The 19,049-nt window shown below is 35.2% G+C and overlaps 1 protein-coding gene across 2 annotated transcripts in view; it reads right to left on the bottom strand.

Annotated features, from left to right (window-relative positions):
* The window catches only part of LOC138698306 (cytochrome P450 4C1-like), a 58,741-nt gene that overhangs the window by 19,877 nt on the left and 19,815 nt on the right, over positions 1–19,049 (bottom strand). For both annotated transcript variants that reach the window (XM_069824126.1, XM_069824127.1), the window contains 4 exons: positions 18,481–18,571; positions 17,991–18,176; positions 6,795–6,864; positions 1,341–1,467 (listed from right to left, as the gene is read on the bottom strand). In XM_069824126.1, the coding sequence (XP_069680227.1) occupies positions 1,341–1,467; positions 6,795–6,864; positions 17,991–18,176; positions 18,481–18,571 (474 nt within the window). The remainder of the gene's footprint in view (positions 1–1,340; positions 1,468–6,794; positions 6,865–17,990; positions 18,177–18,480; positions 18,572–19,049) is intronic.

The following is a 19,049-nucleotide window of genomic DNA, read 5'->3' as shown; positions in this document are numbered from 1 at the left end:
GCTTTATTTATTTCATAAGATGCAACTTGGAATGTGTAATATAAAGAGGCTCAAGAAGAATTTTTTTTTAAGTTCCCTAAAATGTACAAGGATACCATTTTATTTTTACTTACATTGTTATTGCACCTGAGTTTTTTAATGTACCTCACTCTCACCTCCTCTACTGATAAACTTCCAATCGTCCACCATACAGAACCAAGGCCGCGTATGTAGTCAAAGTCGTCTTGCGGCCATAATAAACAGTATTGAGTTAGTGAGTATGGCACGTTTCAGAAATATGTTCGCTTTTTCCAGCGACGAAAGAGCTTTCAATATTGAATCATATTTTCGCAAAAGTACTGTCGTCCGTTTGCCTACGTTGTATTCCGGTTTCCCCATCCGCTTCTGCTCGCCCCTCTGTAAAGGATAATGACTGAGCTGTCTTAGCTCTTTTCTGAAAACATTAACTTCTGTTAGGAATTGGACGTATGCGTAATATTATACAGCTGTTTAAAATGACTTAGATAAAATGGCCTCGTTAAGTAATTAACTGTCAAGTGATTTCCCCCCATTCTACGACCCTGCGACAAAACCATTTGGACGGACAGTAGATAGCATGTCTGAGTAAATTTATCCGTGCGGGTCAGGCAAAAGTGAAGATTGAATTTATAGTACATAAGGTACTCTTTTATAGTAGATACAGAATTATTTCATCATCAGTTACTAGTACGAAGGACGAAATTCGTAATTGAAATTAGATACAATAGTGCGATACTATGCACAAAAGAACTGAAGCCTTATCGAAGTGAACGGCCACCATTTCCAAAAATGTGTTTAAATATCCTTATTATGTTTATTTTTTAATTTAACTTCATTCTCTATCTTGTACGCTAATGTGCTGTAGACAGCATAATATACATTGCATAATGAATACGTCCGAATCGATAGCTCTGTTCGTGAGTAAATACATTTATTGTTAATACAATAGTGTATTTCGATTAAAGAACAACCTAATGAAAATTTGTCGAACTCAAAATCGCGATATTTCCTAGTTTACGTAAATGGATGAACTACTTTTCTTCCCTCCTATACCTAGTAAAGTGATTTCTTTGTATTTTACGTCAGTATCATCGAACTCCAGTCGTGGAATGGGGTAGCAAACCGTGTTTCCGGTTCTCAAACGTTAATCGAAAGGTATAGCCAGGTTAATATTAGAAATGTTAGTAAAAATAAAATGAACTCCCTGTATTACCGTACTTCTTCAAAATTTTGATGCAAGGAGAAGAAGAAAAACACTTTTGTACATAGAATTAATGAATATCTAGTAATAAGTCGGCGGATCTTATGGATGTGTGCCTTACCTTTTTAGTGAAGCCATGTATAATTTTCAGGCTCTCGTCTTGAAGTTTTCCCCACTTGTTGAATTTAAAAATAAAGTCAGATAGAAGGTATGGCTTTGCGACCCTTTCCGTGAATATCTGTTTCATGCTGAAACATTAGAAGTTCCATGAAATGTACATCTACCCTCATGGAAATTAAAAGTTCATACTAGCTTTATATTTTGTCGAAATTAGGTTTTCTTGTTCTAAATTTGTTGTATATTCACAACATATTTTTAAAAATTTAATTTCTTCTATTAAAATACGAATACATTACGTTAAATGTTAGAATTATCACGCGACAAAAACTACATTATTACATATCGTCTTATTACATATGGACTTAACTCCAATATTATATACTGGATATAGACGTGGCACAAAACTCTACACTTCATATTTGCGCTCCTTACAATTACTTATTTGTCAGACTTTGCGCAAATATAATATTATTATGACATCTACAGCCTGTCCCAGCGAACGTTCCCGGTACTTCTGTCGGCCAACCAGCAGGGGAGGCAGCTCTTGCATCCGCGAACTCACGGTGCTTCGAAGGATTGAAACTCACGCAGTATGTTGTAGGTAATTAATAAATTTAATAAGTTAAAAATCGGGTAGCTATGTTTCATGAGTAACCAACTACAGATGGTAATTAGACTATTATCACGAGTTCGTCTTCCCTTATCAGCATACCTGGTGAATTCTCTAATGCTTACCTTATTTCATCTGATTGGTGTATATATTAACCTTCATGCATCACCTTTTTGTGTACGTGCCAAATAAGAAGAAATTAAGGGAATAGTGCTATAGAGCACCACGTGAAAGCTGCACAGTTGGTGAATCCCCGTCACCCGAAATTAGCTGTACCAGTCTGTCTTTCACAACCAGTAAAGTACACAGAATAAGTGCAGTTTATTACGTTGTGTTTTGTTTTGCAATGGTTGTATTCAGTGCGTTAACGCTTACATATTTTGAAAACGTGCTTTCTGAAAAAGAAATCGTGTGGTAGAACAAGAAAAAGCTTTGGAAGTAAATTTCCTGGCCGCGCAGTTCCGTCTGGAAAAACAATACTAAATTTAGTGAATTGGTCGACATGGTTGGCGAGTTGGTATAGCGCTGGCCTTCTATGCCCAAGGTTGCGGGTTCGATCCCGGGCTAGGTCGATGGCATTTAAGTGTGCTTAAATGCGACAGACTCATATCAGTAGATTTACTGGCATGTAAAAGAAGTCCTGCGGGACAAAATTCCGGCACATCCGGCGACGCTGATATAACCTCTGCAGTTGCGAGCGTCGTTAAATACAACATAACATTTAACATTTAGTGAATTGTTTTAATGAAAAAGTATCTTTGGATTATGTCATTTATATTAAGAATAATAAAGATGGTCCCGCGCCGTGGCATCCTCCTGGGGAAAGATATTTTCTCATGAAATTTCGGCCAGTGTATGGGACCGGCGCCCATACAGCATCGTGAAGCACTTGGGGAGCTACGATAGTTAGCGAAATCCGGTTGCGAAAGCCAGCTATAACAGCTGGGAGGATCATCGTGCTAACCATACGATATCTCCATTCTGGTTGGATGATCGTCCACCTCTGCTTCGGCATGTGGGCGTGAGGCCAGCAGCCGGCTGGTCGGTTTAGGTCCTTCACGGGCCGTAGCGCCATGGATGGATAATAAAGATGGGCAAATGTTTACTAATTATTACTGTATGGAGGGTGAGAACCGAAAGTTTTAATATAACACAGCGGGTAAGTTTTAATTCCCCGAAGCACAGCATTGTGAGCTCGCGGATTGAAGCGAGGAGGGGTACTTCCGTTGGTTGACCGACAGTAACACCGGGAATATTTGTAGGGTCGCACTTTACTTGTGTTCGTAATATCTCAATTTTAAGAGGTGGGCCATTCCATGTCAAATCAATACAAAAATGTGGACTTTTCAACCCGACCACCTCAGATTTTCATTAAATTTGGTGGGATGGTAAAGAACCGTAAGTTAATTAATTATGTAAAATTTTAGCCCTCAATAATGCACGATATCCATACAGCAATTCTGTCAATATGAGAAAAAATATAAAAATGTTGCATACTATGTCAACAAAAATAATTCATAACTTCTCTTCTAATTGAGGTAGAATCTTAAACTTGGGCTTATTTTAAAGCTAACGAATCCTACTTTTCAATACAAATAGGTTTGCATCGAAGTATCGAATTCTTTATTGAATGATCACGTGAGTCACATTTTAACATTGAATATCTAAAAATGCAGGGCACAAATTATTTCGCGAAAAATATATGTTATAGAGGTAACAGCATTCTCCCCTTTGTGTAAGTTCCATTTTGGTAACGTTTCAGGAATATGAGTAAAAAAATATATCAATGTCTTGGTTTGTATCACTTAAACCCATCTTACACCAACACTGCATGCGTGCGAGTTCGTACTTGTCTGATTATCTGCGTCGTCCATCTGTCAGGCCGTCATGAGTTATAGTTTATACAGTCTTACATTTATACAAAACGTGCGATCTATTTCAAGTGCAGTTTCGTTAGTTTTTGTAATATGTGGTAGTTTGGTGCGATATAATGGAGTCGCGTTTTAAGTTATATATTTGCTGCAATCCCTTCGAGAAATCAGGGCATTGTAATTAGAGGAAAAATTTAAGAAGTGTTATATCGTGGATGCTTAATGTATATCCTGATTTAAAACAGGAACAAAAGGTGTGCGCTATGTGTCGCAAAGAAATAAAAAATATAATATGATGCTATTACGCAGAATCCTCAGAATGACTCTAGAAATGAAGAATACGTCGATTCTACAGTAAATGTAAGTTCATTAAATACAAGTCTTTTTGACCAAGGTGTGTTCCTTATTAAACAGAAAAGGTTACAACAAGAGAAATATAAGAGACAGAAATTTGAAAATTTTGAAAAACTCTTAAAAGATAAAGTCTTCGATATTAACGACGCCGAGGAACCAGGACCTTCATCAAGCCCTGATTCTGAAATTTTGTCACAGTTGCAGGAAAATTTTCAAAATTCTGGTAAAAGTGAGAAAATCACCATTTTAACACTACTACCTAAAAGCTGGAGCGTAAATAATATATATAAAAAAGTTTATTTCAGCTTCCGAATACATAATTCGGAAAGCCAAAGTCCTGGCAAAGGGAAAGGGAATTTTGTGTTCACCAAATCCGAAACCTGGAAAACCCTTGCCCGCGGCTGTTGCCGGCAAAGTTAAAGAATTCTATTGTTCTGACGAGATTAGCAGAATGATGCCTGGTAAGAAATATTTGTTATGATTAAAGAATCAGGGAGTAAATCACATGAGCAGAAATGAATTATATGCAGCGTTTAAAAATTCTAACCCTGAAATGAAGGTAATATTCTCCAAATTTTCAGATCTTAGACCAAGAAATTGTATTCTAGCTGGAGTTAATGGGACTATACTGTCTGTGTTTGTGTCCTCATCAGAATGTAAAACTCATGCCGGAAGCAATTTATTAAATTTTCAGGTCTACGTGGATTTCTAGAAAATTTTTCTTTATACCTTCCAACTTATCAACATTTCTTGGCTACTATGGTGTGCAATCCTCCTCATATAAATTGCTTGTTCAGGAAATGTACATAATGTCCTGAACCATTGAAAATAAGAGAGGTTTAGAGAAATGTTTCGAATAAAACTTCAGTGAATCAATGACCTACAAGTAGTGGATGACGACTGACCGATCAACGCTTGAGACCATAGTGAAACCCAAAGACAAATTTTTCGACTGTCTCTTGGAGAAACTTGGTGATTTACTGACTCACTCATTTATATCATCTGAACAAAGTAAGTTTCTACCTGATATGAAATCATTTCTACAGCCATGCCAGCTTGTTGTTATGCGACTACGCTGAAAACTTTTATTTCGTAATCCAAGATGAAATTCAGTCTTACCACAGGACTAATGTGCAGACAACCATTCTTACTTTCGTAATATATTATAACGAATCGTCATCCGATACAGTCTCTATTAAAAATCTGGTAATAATTTCACACTGCCCGAAACATGACACTACAGCTGTACATGTGTTTCAAAAATATCTTGTGGAGTCACTAAAACAAACATCTGTAATTCACCACAAAAATTATGTATTTTTCTGACGGATTCTCTGCTCAGTATAAAAATAGAACAAAATTTCCTGAACCTCACATTACAGGAAGAAGATTTTGGATTTCCAGCAGAATTGCATATTTTTGCATATCGCATAGCAAAAGAGCATGCGACGTTGTAGGTGGGACACTTTAAAGGTTTGCAGCTTGTGCTAGTTTGCAGAGACCATCCGATAAACAAATACCTACACCTAGGAAATTGTACGACTGGACAAGGGATCATCTCCCAAACATTAATACCGTTTATGTGACTGAAAAAAGCTATACTGAAGAGGAAAAAATGCTTGCTCTTTGATTTGCAAAATCCACCGCAGTGCCTGGAGCACAAGTTTCATACAGTCCTGCTGTTTAGGATGGGTATTATATTTGCTAAGCAGTTTTAAAATGCAGCTGAAACAACGCAGCATCCTGTCTGGAAAGATGACCAGTCTATTTCATCTCAGCAATGAAAGGTAAGTATTTCTTACATAACCTCAGGTTTAACTAAATCCATGTGACAATTTATTTGAGGTAATAATTTAAAAAATTCGAATTATGTACTACATGTTAAATTAGATAGCGACATTCAAGAATATGATCAAATATAATTAAATACAACGAATGTGCGGGACATAATTATCGCGACTTATACGGTTAGCTTACGCTTGCAGTGACATAACAATTTTTATCTTTGTAACCTATGATGATTCCAAGTTGGAACTTATCAGTTCATTATATCACTAATTGAGGCGTACTATATATTTTTTTTCATTAAAATAGAACCCCCGCATTTTTAAATATGAATATATGAAAATTGTTTCACCATGTTTTTTTAGTATAATTGAATATATGCAGAAAACAATATAAGCAATAAAATTATCACATATTAAGAATGTATCACTCAATTTTTGTAAATTTATCTGAAGAAGTTGTTGAGATATATAATTTTAATTGAAGCGGCGTGCTTACAAAAATATGATTTTTCTTCATGTTTGAAACGCCACTGACAGAAAACGAAAAGCACAGGACATATGAAACTCGGCAGTTTTAGTTAGCGCGGCAGGTAAAACAAACCCTCAAATTTTGAAAGAAATCTGAGTAGGTCGGGTTGAGCGCCTTGTTGATTTGATATGGATTGACCCAGGTGTAATTTTTTATATTCGGATCAATTTTCACTTTGGTTATTGGACTCAATAAACTAAACTCAACATACATTCCCCGAACTTTTCTCTCTGTACATATATATAAAATTATGAACATTTTCAAGAAAAAGTGTGAATCATGCTAACAGATGTGATATACTTACTTGTACACAGCTTTAATGTAATCTGAGTCTCCAAATTTCTGGGCATTTACAGATGTTCCCATGGCTGATTCTGTGAATAAGCAACATGGTAATAACTTCTTCAATGTGAATTGTACAAATGGAAGAAACAAACATGTCGTCATACTCACTTTCTGATAGCTAACAAACACACAACTCGATCTATTCGCTACCTGAGCATTCATAATAAAGGCAGTATTATACCGTAGGCCTATAAGACCAGGAGCACATCAAATGCAGCTTTTTGTCTCGGAATAAAACATTTAAAATATACTGTGAAATTTAATTAAGTCTTCAATATACGAGATTAATTAATTATTTGAATACTCGTGCAGGATTGGTTTGAAATTAATTCAAAGTGGCAACACTGCAGTCCCGTTAGCTAATTTGTTTCTTATATAATCACACCGTTCACGTATTGTCCTTTTCCGCAGAACTTTAAAATTTCCATGCGGGTTATATGAGGCATCCTTCGAAGAGGCAGAAAAATTCAAATATCTTGGAACAACAGTAAAAAATATAAATGATACTCGGGAGGAAATTAAACGCAGAATAAATATGGGAAATGTCCGTTATTAGTCGGTTGAGAAGCTTTTGTCATTTAGTCTGCTCTCAAGAAATTTGATAATTAGAATTTATAAAACAATTAGCCTATATTACCGCTGTCAAAAGAAAAAGTGGCCGCTCTCCTGAAACAAAGTTCCCTTCGGGTATCTTCGCTACAATTCGGAGACAGGCGATGTTACATGTTGTTGGACCACGTTGCCTCATATCTACAGTTATAATTGAAGTATTCTGTGTGTTATCGATAGCATAAAGGTAGCGTTCAGGCCTCTTATTCATGAGGTTCTGCGTTCGACTACAACCACGTGCTTTTTATGTTCTTTTTTGTTCTGTTTTTGAGAGAGACAAACTATACATAATGCCTCCTTTCCCTTTTACGATTATTTTAGTAATTAACATCAGGTTCATTAATATATTATGCCATGACTTTATCATTATGATATTGTGGCTGCAAATGGAAAGAAAAAATATTTTTTTCTCAATAAAAATATCTTTCGTGGCATAAACAAAACAAATTTACTGGCGTCGGCCTTAAAATATTCAAACAATTAAGCGTTCAAAAAACAAAACAAAAAGTCACAATTCAATATTTAGTCTATCTTCCTCTTATCTCGATCATCTTGCAGTCGAGTGGGCATGGAATTGACTAGTCTTTGCAAATACCGACTGTTTTTACACACGATATTCCAGGCATTCTGAACATACATACATAAGTGTTCTGTCCATGGGCAGGTCTTTCATTGCAAACCCAGCAATCTCCAATCTTTCCTATTTTCTGCCTTCCTCTTAGTCTCCGCATATGATCCACATATCCTAATGTCGTCTATTATTCTTTTCAACCAGAGAGCCAACCAATTACTTTTTATCTTTCTAATCAGTTTCAGCATCATTCTTTCTTCACTCACTTTTTCAAACACAATTTTATTTCTTATTCTATCTGTCCACTTCACACGCACCGTTCTTCTCCACATCCACATTTCAAATGCTTCAATTCGTTTCTCTTCATTTCGTCGTAATGTCCATGTTCCTTCCCCATACAATGCCACACTCCACACAAAGCACTTCACTAGTCACTTCCTTAGTTCTTTTTCCAGAGGTCCGCAGAATTTCCTTCTTCTGTTAAAAGCTTCCTTTGTTCATGTTTGCAGTTTTTCTTGGGAAGGATAGGCCTAAATGCGGTAACATTCCGTTGCTTTCCGCACACCGCTATCTCTTTCGCATCTTATTAAATTCCAGGGGGCCCAAGCGTGGAGATGAGGAGAGTGGATTTGACTAATTGGGCCCTCCGGACTTCACCGAAAGTCACGGCAAGGGTTAAAAATTAATTCTATCAGGATGTTTGACCCTATCAGAGATCGGGAAACCTCAATTAGCCTTTGCCCCCCGCATCCTGGACTAGCTTCTACGAATCATCAGAAAATCTTAGAGTGTGATTGGGCCAATTTTTCCGAAAATGTTTCCACACTTTTGCCCTTGTAGCTCAGCGGACGAACGTCGGAATTTAGATGTCAATGTCTCAGGTTCAATTCCTCGTTACTCCTTTTCATTTTATTGTGGTTCAAGATAGTACAATGTAATAATACAAAAAGAAAAACTAATAGCAGTATTATTCAACTGGATTTTTCCAAACCTAATGTTAAATTTATGTTATTTATATCGCTAAAGAACGATTACAATATAAATAACTTGAATATTATTTATACAGTATCACTAAAGAACGATAACACAATATAAATGATAAATATCGGTTTGTTTAATTAATATAAGATATTATATAATACCTATTTAATTATCTAAATAAAATAACGTATTTTACAAAGAAAGATGTTTATTTGTGTTAGAATAATTACTTACATAAAATATAGATTATTTATATTGCGAAAGAACAATAACAATATAAATAAATTGAATATTATTTTATAATGCTAATGAAGGAAAACAATATAAATGATAACTTGAATATTATTTATATCGCTAAAGAACGATAACAATATAAAAAACGTGAATATTATTCATATCGGAATTTCACAGATTTATTACAGATGTATTTAAGAAATTGTAGAAGAATAGTAATTAGTAACAGTGTCCTATTTATTCTTCTTGGAGCCAAATTTGTAACTTTTAAAAGTGTGGTTACTATGTTGAAGTGTTATGTGTTGCAACGGATGCTTGATTTGTTATGTATGTGAGTCAGTTATGGGATGCTTGATGTCGTCGCAATGTCGTAATTATAGTTTGATTGTGTCTGTGTGACTATTGTGTATTAATTAATGATGTATGGTACGGAAAGCTGCATATTTGTGTTACAGAAGTGTTACGTATGTGTGTTGTTAATGTTTTTGTATATTTCAAATTGATAACTGATATTTGTTTTGCAATCGCAATGCCTAATTTACGGATTGTTTATGTTTTGTTTACATCGCGTAAGCTAATTTAATTTTCTTTTCCATTTCTCTTTATGCTTATCTGTTTTGTGTATAAAACTATAGCCCTAACATACATATGTAAAATAGGGCTAACCCCCACTGGAGATACAATAATAATAATAATAATAATAATAATAATAATAATAATAATAATAATAATAATAATTATTATTATTATTATTATTATTCATATCGTTATAAAACGATAACAGAATAGAAATGATGACTTGAATTTTATTCATATCTCTAAAGAACGATAACAAAATATAAATATCGTGATATCCATCAAGAACGATAACTGGATATAAATGATAATTTGAATATCATTTACATCGCTAAAGAACGATTAAAAAATAAAATGAAAACTTGAAGAATGCCCGAACCCAGAACCTTTGGAACATTAAACAAGCACTCTACCGCTGGTCTGCGAGGAGCAGATATGGAACACTTTTATAGTTCCGGAACTGCTTGTACAAGCACATGCGTCGTGTAACATTGCCGCGACCCGAAGTGGACTTTGAAAATATTCGCTGTTCACGAGTGAGGCCACTTTTTTTTTTTTTTTTTGACAGCTGTACATAGGCCAAATAGAAATGATCGGGACGAAATTCAAAAACATACTGCTGAGCCATTTATACCCGAACCCATACTTTCTGAAGTCGAAATTGCTATAGAAAATCTGAAAAAGTGTATGTCTCTAGATATCGATCAAATTCCAGTAGAATTAATACAAGAGGGTGGAAGCACATTATCTAGCGAAATTTATAAACTTGTACCTGCTATTTGGGAAAAGGAAATTGTACCAAGACAATGGAAGGAGTCCGTAACTGTACCTATTTTAAAGAAAGGGGGACAAGACTAACTGTGGTAACTTTCGAGAAATATCACTTTTGTTGACGTCTACAAAATTTTGCCCATATGCTTTTGAGAAGATTAACTCCATACGTAGAAGAAAATATTGGGGATCATCAGTGAGATGTTAAGGATATTAGATCGAATATTGATCAGATTTTTTGTATCAGACAGATATTAGAAGAAATGGAAGTATAAGGCTACAATACATCAGTTATTCATAGATTTCAAAAAGGCATATGAATCGGTTAAGAGAGAAATTTTATATAAAATTTTTATAGAATTTCATATTTCCAAGAAACTAGTTGGATTAATTAAAATGTGTCAGAGTGCAAATTACAACAGAGTCCGTATATTGCAGTTTCTATCTGATGCTTTACCAATTCACTGCGGGCTAAGCAAGGAGATGCACTATCACCTTTACTTTTTAATTTTGCTCTAGAATATGCCATTAGGAAAGTTCAAGATAACAGAGGGGGTTTGGAATTGAACGGGTTACATCGGCTTCTTGTCTAAGCGGATGATATGAATATGTTAGGAGAAAATCCACAAAAGATTAGGGAAAACACGGGAATTTTACTTGAAGCAAGTGAAGCGATAGGTTTGGAGGAAAATTTCGAAAAGACAAAGTATATGATTATGTTTCGTGACCAGAATATTCTACGAATTGGAAATATAAAAATTGGAGATTTATCCTTGGAAGAGGTGGAAAAATTCAAATATCTTGGCACAACAGTAACAAATATAAATGACAGTCGGGAGGAAATTAAACGCGGAATGAATATGGGAAATGGGTGTTATTATTCTGTTGAGTATCTTTTGTCATCTATTCTGCTGTCAAAAAATCTGGAAGTCAGAATTTATAAAACAGTTATATTAACGGTTGTTCTGTATAGTTGTGGAACTTGTACTCTTACATTGAGAGAGGAACAGCGATTAAGGATGTTTTAGAATAAGGTTATTAGGAAAATATTTGTAGCTAAGAGGGATGAAGTTACAGGAGAATGGAGAAAGTTACACAACACAGAACTGCACGCATTGTATTCTTCACCTGACATTATTAGTGACATTAAATCCAGACGTTTTAGATGAGCAGGGCATGTAGCACGTATGGGCGAATCCAGAAATGCATGTAGAGTTTTAGTTGTCAAACAGGAAGGAAAAAGACCTTGGGGAGGCCGAGACGTAGATGGGAGGATAATATTAAAATGGATTTGAGGTAGATGGAATATGATAATAGGGACTGGATTAATCTTGCACAGGATAGGGACCGATGGCGGGCTTATGTGAGGGCGGTAATGAACCACCGAGTTCCTTAAAGTCATAAGTAAGAGGTAAATCACCTTTTTTTTCTGCACGACATAATCTCGCCTGAAAGAAATTATTTCAATATTATGTGGTTAAATTACATGCAGGAATTATTAACGAACTTAAAACGTTTACATATCTACGAAATTTAATATAATAATTATTATAATAATATAATAACTTCAATTACACCTCATTCGCAAGGCCTACCACTCTAGACTGACTTATAAAGATTGGTATATAATTATGTTACAAAGCCATAGGTTACCGCACTTAACATCTTAAATGTTTTGAAGTTTAAAGATTATATTAAAGCATAACAAAAATTCCATTGATCCGTTCAGATGCATTATTTGCAAAAGTCTTCTTTAATATGCATAAAAACGCAAATTATAATTTTTTTAATGAGCGTCAGTGACCAACATGCACATATGAGTGTCTGTATTTCTTCCAATATTATGGTAAAATATGCTACATGCTTTAAGCTGAAACTTGGAATGTAAATTAAACATTTTGTCATTCACATTGCCAACACACCCCCTTTCTTTGCTCCATACTGAATTGCTGTCCCGTAAGAGAGAGACAGATATATTTGAAAAAAAAATTGTCTGCCCTCCACAAGGGTGACCACAAGTATGCAGAAGGCAATAATACAATAATGAAGTCCACACCTGTGGAGTAACAGTTAGCGTGTCTAGCCGCGAAACCAGGTGGCCCGGGTTCGATTCCCGGTCAGGGCAAGTTACCTGGTCGAGATTTTTTCCGGGGTTTTCCCTCAACCCAATGTGAGTAAATGCTGGATAACTTTCGGTGCTGGACCCCGGACTCATTTCACCGGCATTATCACCTTCATCTCATTCAGACGCTAAATAACCTGAGATGTTGATAAAGTATCATAAAATAACCTACATAAATAAATAAAATAAATAATAAAAATAAATAAATACAATAATGAATTTACAAAGTTGAAGACCAAGATTAAAATTAATACAGTGTTAACAGTGAAAGAAAAATTAATTTAACTCAACATTAAGTGGTAATTTATTATTTGGAGAGAATATCTAAGATTTTTAATTAGAATTTCTCGAATTTCATAGAAATTAATTTTTAGACTTTTAAGGACACGGGTGAAATTTGGTAGGGTACCTCTAGATCCAAACTAGAGGCCTCTTACAATCCATTGTTTAATTGGATTTTTTTGTTTTTCTGACAGGAATGGCAGGCAGGCTTCGTAGATAGCCTGTTTCTCAAAATTTCCTTCCTTCATCTGGGTGGTGTACCTTTCGAAGCGAATGGTGGGATCTAAAACCAATGAAATATTTTCAATCCTTTTAAGTGCTATGATGTCAGCTCTCAGATTGGAATCTTCTACGGAAAGACATGCACTTCCCAATTCACGCTGTTGTAGGATTTGAGCTATAGATGCTTTTCAAATCCATGACAACATGATGCTGATATATCGTTGTTTATTGTATTTTCGATTACGGGTTATGAAGGTTCAGCATGTTTACAACACTATCTTATCTTTATAATACAGTGAGTGCTGACAGTGTCTCGACAATTTAATTGAGATTAACGATGTATGTTGTCATGATATTTTTTTTCGATACCGAAGGTCGATAAAAAATCTTATGGCAACATACATGAGTTTAAAAGCTCAATTAAATTATCACAGAGAAAATATCAAGCGCGAATTGTATTCAATGAGATAATTCCGATGCGAGAAAGGTGCCATTTTGATTGCAATGTTTATAATATAATCTTGATGTTCATGTTCATGGCAGTGACTTATCTCCTTCATTTTCGCAAAACATACAATTTGTATTAGGCCTACCTTTATTGCAAAGAGAACAACGCGGATATCTGAAGTTTAATTTATTTAAAACCAATTGAACATTTCAGGTTATAGCAACATCATGAACCGCCATGAATCAATACCGTAATTGAATGAACCAGAGTTGGTAGGAATAAAAGTAAACATTTCAGATTATACAGATATAGTAGCGCTCAAAAGTATTTGGAGAAAGCATATGTCTCAATTACAAAAAGATAAGTATTGAATTAAAAAAAATTCCAGTGAATAATTGAAAAGTATGCATTTCTAATCCGTTTAGTACGAAAATATATCTAGTTTAAACAGAGTTAGGCTATCTTGCGTAAAAAATAATTGAAAATTCTTCTGGATCTAAAGTAATTTGTAAGTCCAAGTATGTAATAATAAGAAAAAAATATTCTGGACTCTGAGATAAAAATCAGTATTTCGTTGCATATCCCCGAGCTTTGATCACATCAGCATATCTGTTTGGTACTGAATCCACTAGATTTTGCAATCGCTCGAGTGGAAGTTGTGACCATTCTTCCATTAAGGCAGCAAAGAACTGAGCCTTATTTGAGTAACTTCTACGACGAACACGTCGATCCAATTCATACCAGATATAGTCAATAAGATTAAGATCCGAACTCTGGCTTGGTCAATCCAAAAATTGAATTTTTTTCTGCAAAGATTTTTTTTAAATGGCCGGAATTGTGTTTTGGAGCACTGACCTTCTGAAAAATCCAATTACGTCGCATATTTTTCCTCCCATGTGGAACCATATTCCTTTCTAACATGTGACTATACATAAAACGATCCATATTCCCTTCTATTTGGACTGGAGGACCAACTACACTTGTAGAAAAAGATTCCCACACCATGATACTACTGGGTGTCCAGTTCAAAGTGTGTCATGGCTCGCTGTATGCCGTCATGTGGCTAACCGATGAGTCTAGAGAATTCAATCTTCCTACACTTCCGCAGAGGCGTATTACCTATGTGCCAGGGAAATTGCCTAGAAAGTACGGAGTTCATTCTGAAGAGTACTTACCGATACGTACGGTAACGCCGGTAGTGGCAGGAATGTGAACTGTTTGGAAACATGTACTGAGGTGGGTTTTTTTTCTTACTGTCGAGATATGGGGAGAGGTTTAAGACGATTACTTACGTATTTGTTGACATTAACTTGGACGGTCAACATGGAAACGGAGCATTTGACTTGTGTTGTGGAATGTTGCCGTACGCAACCGATGATAACAAATACCCTGCGTACGACTTGGCCTCGCAAAACACAGTTCGAAAGAGGTTATGGTAGCACACAGACCGTACAGACCGCCATCTGTTGCTACGACGTTCAAGTTATACCGTACACATTCTCAAGTTCAGATTGAACGCCTTGATTAATAGGCAACTTCTCTGACATAAAAGCTGAAACTCGCTTCAAATCGCTGACTCATCAACAGTGACGTTATGACACACTTTGAAATGAACACCCAGTACAACCACCGTGCTTAATGGCGGGTACCTGGTATTTTTTGTTGTCTCTTTGGTTTTTGATCGACGTACATACTACATAGCAACAGAAGAAAATGAGTTAAATTTACTCTCATAACTCCATCCCACCTTATACCAGTCTGTAGTGTTCCATGTTTGATACATTTTTGCAAACTCTAACCTAGCCTTCATATTTTTCGGATTTATGAGTGGTTTTCGTGTTTTCGTGATGGTCGTCTACCATTTTAATCACCAGCTACTAGGCGATGGTTCACAGTAGATTCAGTCTATGGTACTGCTCTAGATCATCCCTAATTTGTCGAACCGATTTTCGTGGATCAGCAACCGACTGCTTACAAATCATTCTTTCTAGCTCACTGTTGTTTTTCGAGGACGACCATACCTTGGCTTATTGCCTACTAACCGTTTTTGTTTTTACTCTTGACTCGACAAACGTATGAGTTGTGATATACCAAAATCTTTAGCAACGCTAGACTGCGATTTCTCCTTGCTCAAAGGGTTTAAAACAGCTTGTCTCACATCCACAGAGTATTCCTTTTGTTTTGGCATGCTTGAAATAGTCTGTAAAAATAAACAAGCATTGTCTAAATACCTAAATACCAATATTTAATGTATACCATGCCACCAAATCAAACAATAAAATGCTTATGAGCTAATGGAATATGCATTTATATTGTTATTCTATAAACTTGCCTGTTTCCTAGATACGTAACCACAGCAACGTGACGCTACTCATAGAATGACACAGCTGTGTGCTTTGCGTTGTTGTAACTGCACGCAAACAGTACTGACAACATAGAACCTTAACTACAAAATACTTTTGAGCGCTACTGAATGCATGAGTATAGATTTTTAACATTAAATTTAAGATTATACTTACTTACTTACAAATGGCTTTTAAGGAACCCTAAGGTTCATTGCCGCCCTCACATAAGCCCGCCATCGGTCACTATCCTCTGCAAGATTAATCTAGTCTCTACCATCATAAACCACCTTCCTCAAATCCATTTTCATATTATCCTCCCATCTACGTCTCGGTCTCCCAACTAACACACTATACGAATTTCTGGATTCGCCCGTACGTGATACATGCCCTTACCACCTCAAACGTCTGGATTTAATGTTTCTAATCCTATGTCAGGTGAAGAATACAATGCGTGCAGTTCTGTGTTGTGTAAATTTCCCCATTCTCCCGTAACTTCATCCCTCTTAGCCCCAAATATTTTCCTAAAAACCCCTATTCTCAAACATCCTTAATCGGTGTTCCTCTCTCAATGTGAGAGTCCAAGTTTCACAACCATACAGAACAACCGGTAATATAATTGTTTTATAAATTTTAACTTTCAGATTTTTGACAGCAGGCTAGAAGACAAACGTTTCTCAACCGAATAATAACAGGCATTTCCCATATTTATTCTGCGTTTAATTTACTTCCGAGTGTCATTTATATTTTTTATGTTGCTCCAAGATACTGTATTTGAATTTTTCCACCTCTTCGAATGATAAGTCTCCAATTTTTATATTTCCATTTCGTACCATATTCTGGTCACGAGACGATTATAGGCCTAATAATTTTATTAACTCTTTTTCCATCAAGTCATAGTTGTAACAATATTTAATAGTACAGGAATATGCATGAGTAAAGGCTTACCAACGAAGAAGAGATGATGGTAAAAAAATGAATGTATGATAAATAAATGTACGTAAGAAAAAAAATGATCGGTCTTTAATTTTAGAGCACCATGCTATGTACTATCAGTACAATCAGATTCTCATAGTTCAATCGAGTGTCAATGAGCTGGTTGATTACCTATGGGCGTTCGCTTGGAATTATCTATAAAATTCACTTTGACGAGGGTGACCAAATTTAATCATGTCACGCTAAATTCGTGTTTCGAACCACTGTGCAATGGACACGTTCTTTGCCGTGTTTTACTTTTTTCACATATAGGCTGAACCGTGGGTAATGTCATTAATGGAGTTATTCTTTGAGATATTTCAAACAAAAATGTTTGATGCAATTTTGCTCGTATTTGCTTCTTTTTCGAGGTAACAATTGTGTAATATGAAACATTTCATAGCGTGTTTTGGATAAGCCATTCATTTAATTTCCAATAGCGTATTCTCAGTCAATTTAAGAGAGTAGAGTATTATGATAATAAATTATTGAAAGAAGTTCAGTTTTGTCCTTTAATGTGCAGAAATTTGATCCGAACAAATGTAACTTTTTGATCTGCAAAGAAATGTTTAAATATTACATAATCTTTATTTGAATTATTCGTATCGGGAAGTGTAAACAGATTTTGAAAGTTTGTTTGTGATTTCATCTATATAGCCTATGAATTAAATATATATAATAGGAAAATTGCATTTATGTTCTAATTTTGTAGCAGCTAAATATAACTTAATGTTACAACCATTACATACATAAATACATTCTCTGAAGATTACGTCACAAATAGATTTTATAGGATAATAGTAATTATTCATATCATCAAACATAATCCGTTGCAGTATAATTGTTCACTTACTGACAAAGGCTGACGTACGATCATAGCGGGGCTGTTGGAAACGGAACACATTTCCCTGTGTAATCTGTTCTGGAGCTCCTATTTTTGCAACATAACTCTCTTCGTAGACTGTACACAGTGTTATTCCTTATTAAATATAAAAGATTGTGATGTAACTTAAGACACTTACCACAGATAATATCCAGACTGCAGGCACAGATGTACGGGTAAACGTCGAAGACATCTCGTCCAATTTCCTTCTTGAGTTTGTTTACTAGAGTATCGCAGTTGTCGGCGAATACTGGCATGAATTTTTCCAGTATCTTGAAGTGAAAGGAGGGTGTGATAATCTTCCTGTGTGAGTGCCATTTCTGCCCTGTATAAGTCAAAGGTATAATACGTTTTTAAACTGAATTGAAATAGTTATATTGCTACTAATTAAAGATTCATAATTGATAAATATATAGAAGGAAATTGAATTATGTGCCATGACAATTATGGTGAGTTTTTCGGTTAAAATTAGGAATTAATTCGATTAAACGTAACTCTTAGGTATTTTAAAATTCTCTTTAGTTGAAAGTTTACTGAAATAGAGATTATTTACATTTTAAAATTCTGTGAATGGCTTAAATAATCTTTATATGAACCTAAAGATTCGAGTACTAGTGGTAAACCTGTACCTGTGGATGTGAGTAAACCTGTTCCAAGCCAGGGATCGAAAAGCTTGTACAGTTGAGCTTTCTCTATCATCTTCGTGTTATTTAGAACTGCCTGAAAACAAAAAGCTGATAATTATAGAAATTTTTCTCATTAAGTAATATAGCCTAATTGTAGCAGAATATAATAAAAATAATTTTTTCGAAGAAGAATATAGAAATTGTATTTTGTGAATTTGCAAACGTAATTTCAATAATTATTGTTTGTATCTCATACAGACAATTTTTTGCCCAACTTCTTGCTTCAGTATTAATCGACAAGGGTGGCGTAGGTCATTTGACAGAGTGGATTGGAGTAAAACTGATAGAGATCCTAAAGAAAATTGGTTTGGATTGGAAGGAGAGACGGCTGTTCAGTAATTTTTATGTGAAACAACGAGTCAATATCAGGATAGGAAAAGAAATATAAGAAGGAAGTAAAATAGGGAGAGGAGTACGTCAAGTAGACTATGCCCTTTATCACCTATCCTGTTCAACATCTACTTGGAGAATTTACTGAAGAACTGCTTTCAGAACATGGGAGGAGTGATGGT

Source organism: Periplaneta americana, chromosome 4 (genome assembly GCF_040183065.1).
Source record: "Periplaneta americana isolate PAMFEO1 chromosome 4, P.americana_PAMFEO1_priV1, whole genome shotgun sequence".
Lineage (NCBI taxonomy): Eukaryota > Metazoa > Arthropoda > Insecta > Blattodea > Blattidae > Periplaneta > Periplaneta americana.
Note: the sequence above shows the minus strand (reverse complement) of the source record. Positions and strands in the feature narration are given on the sequence as shown.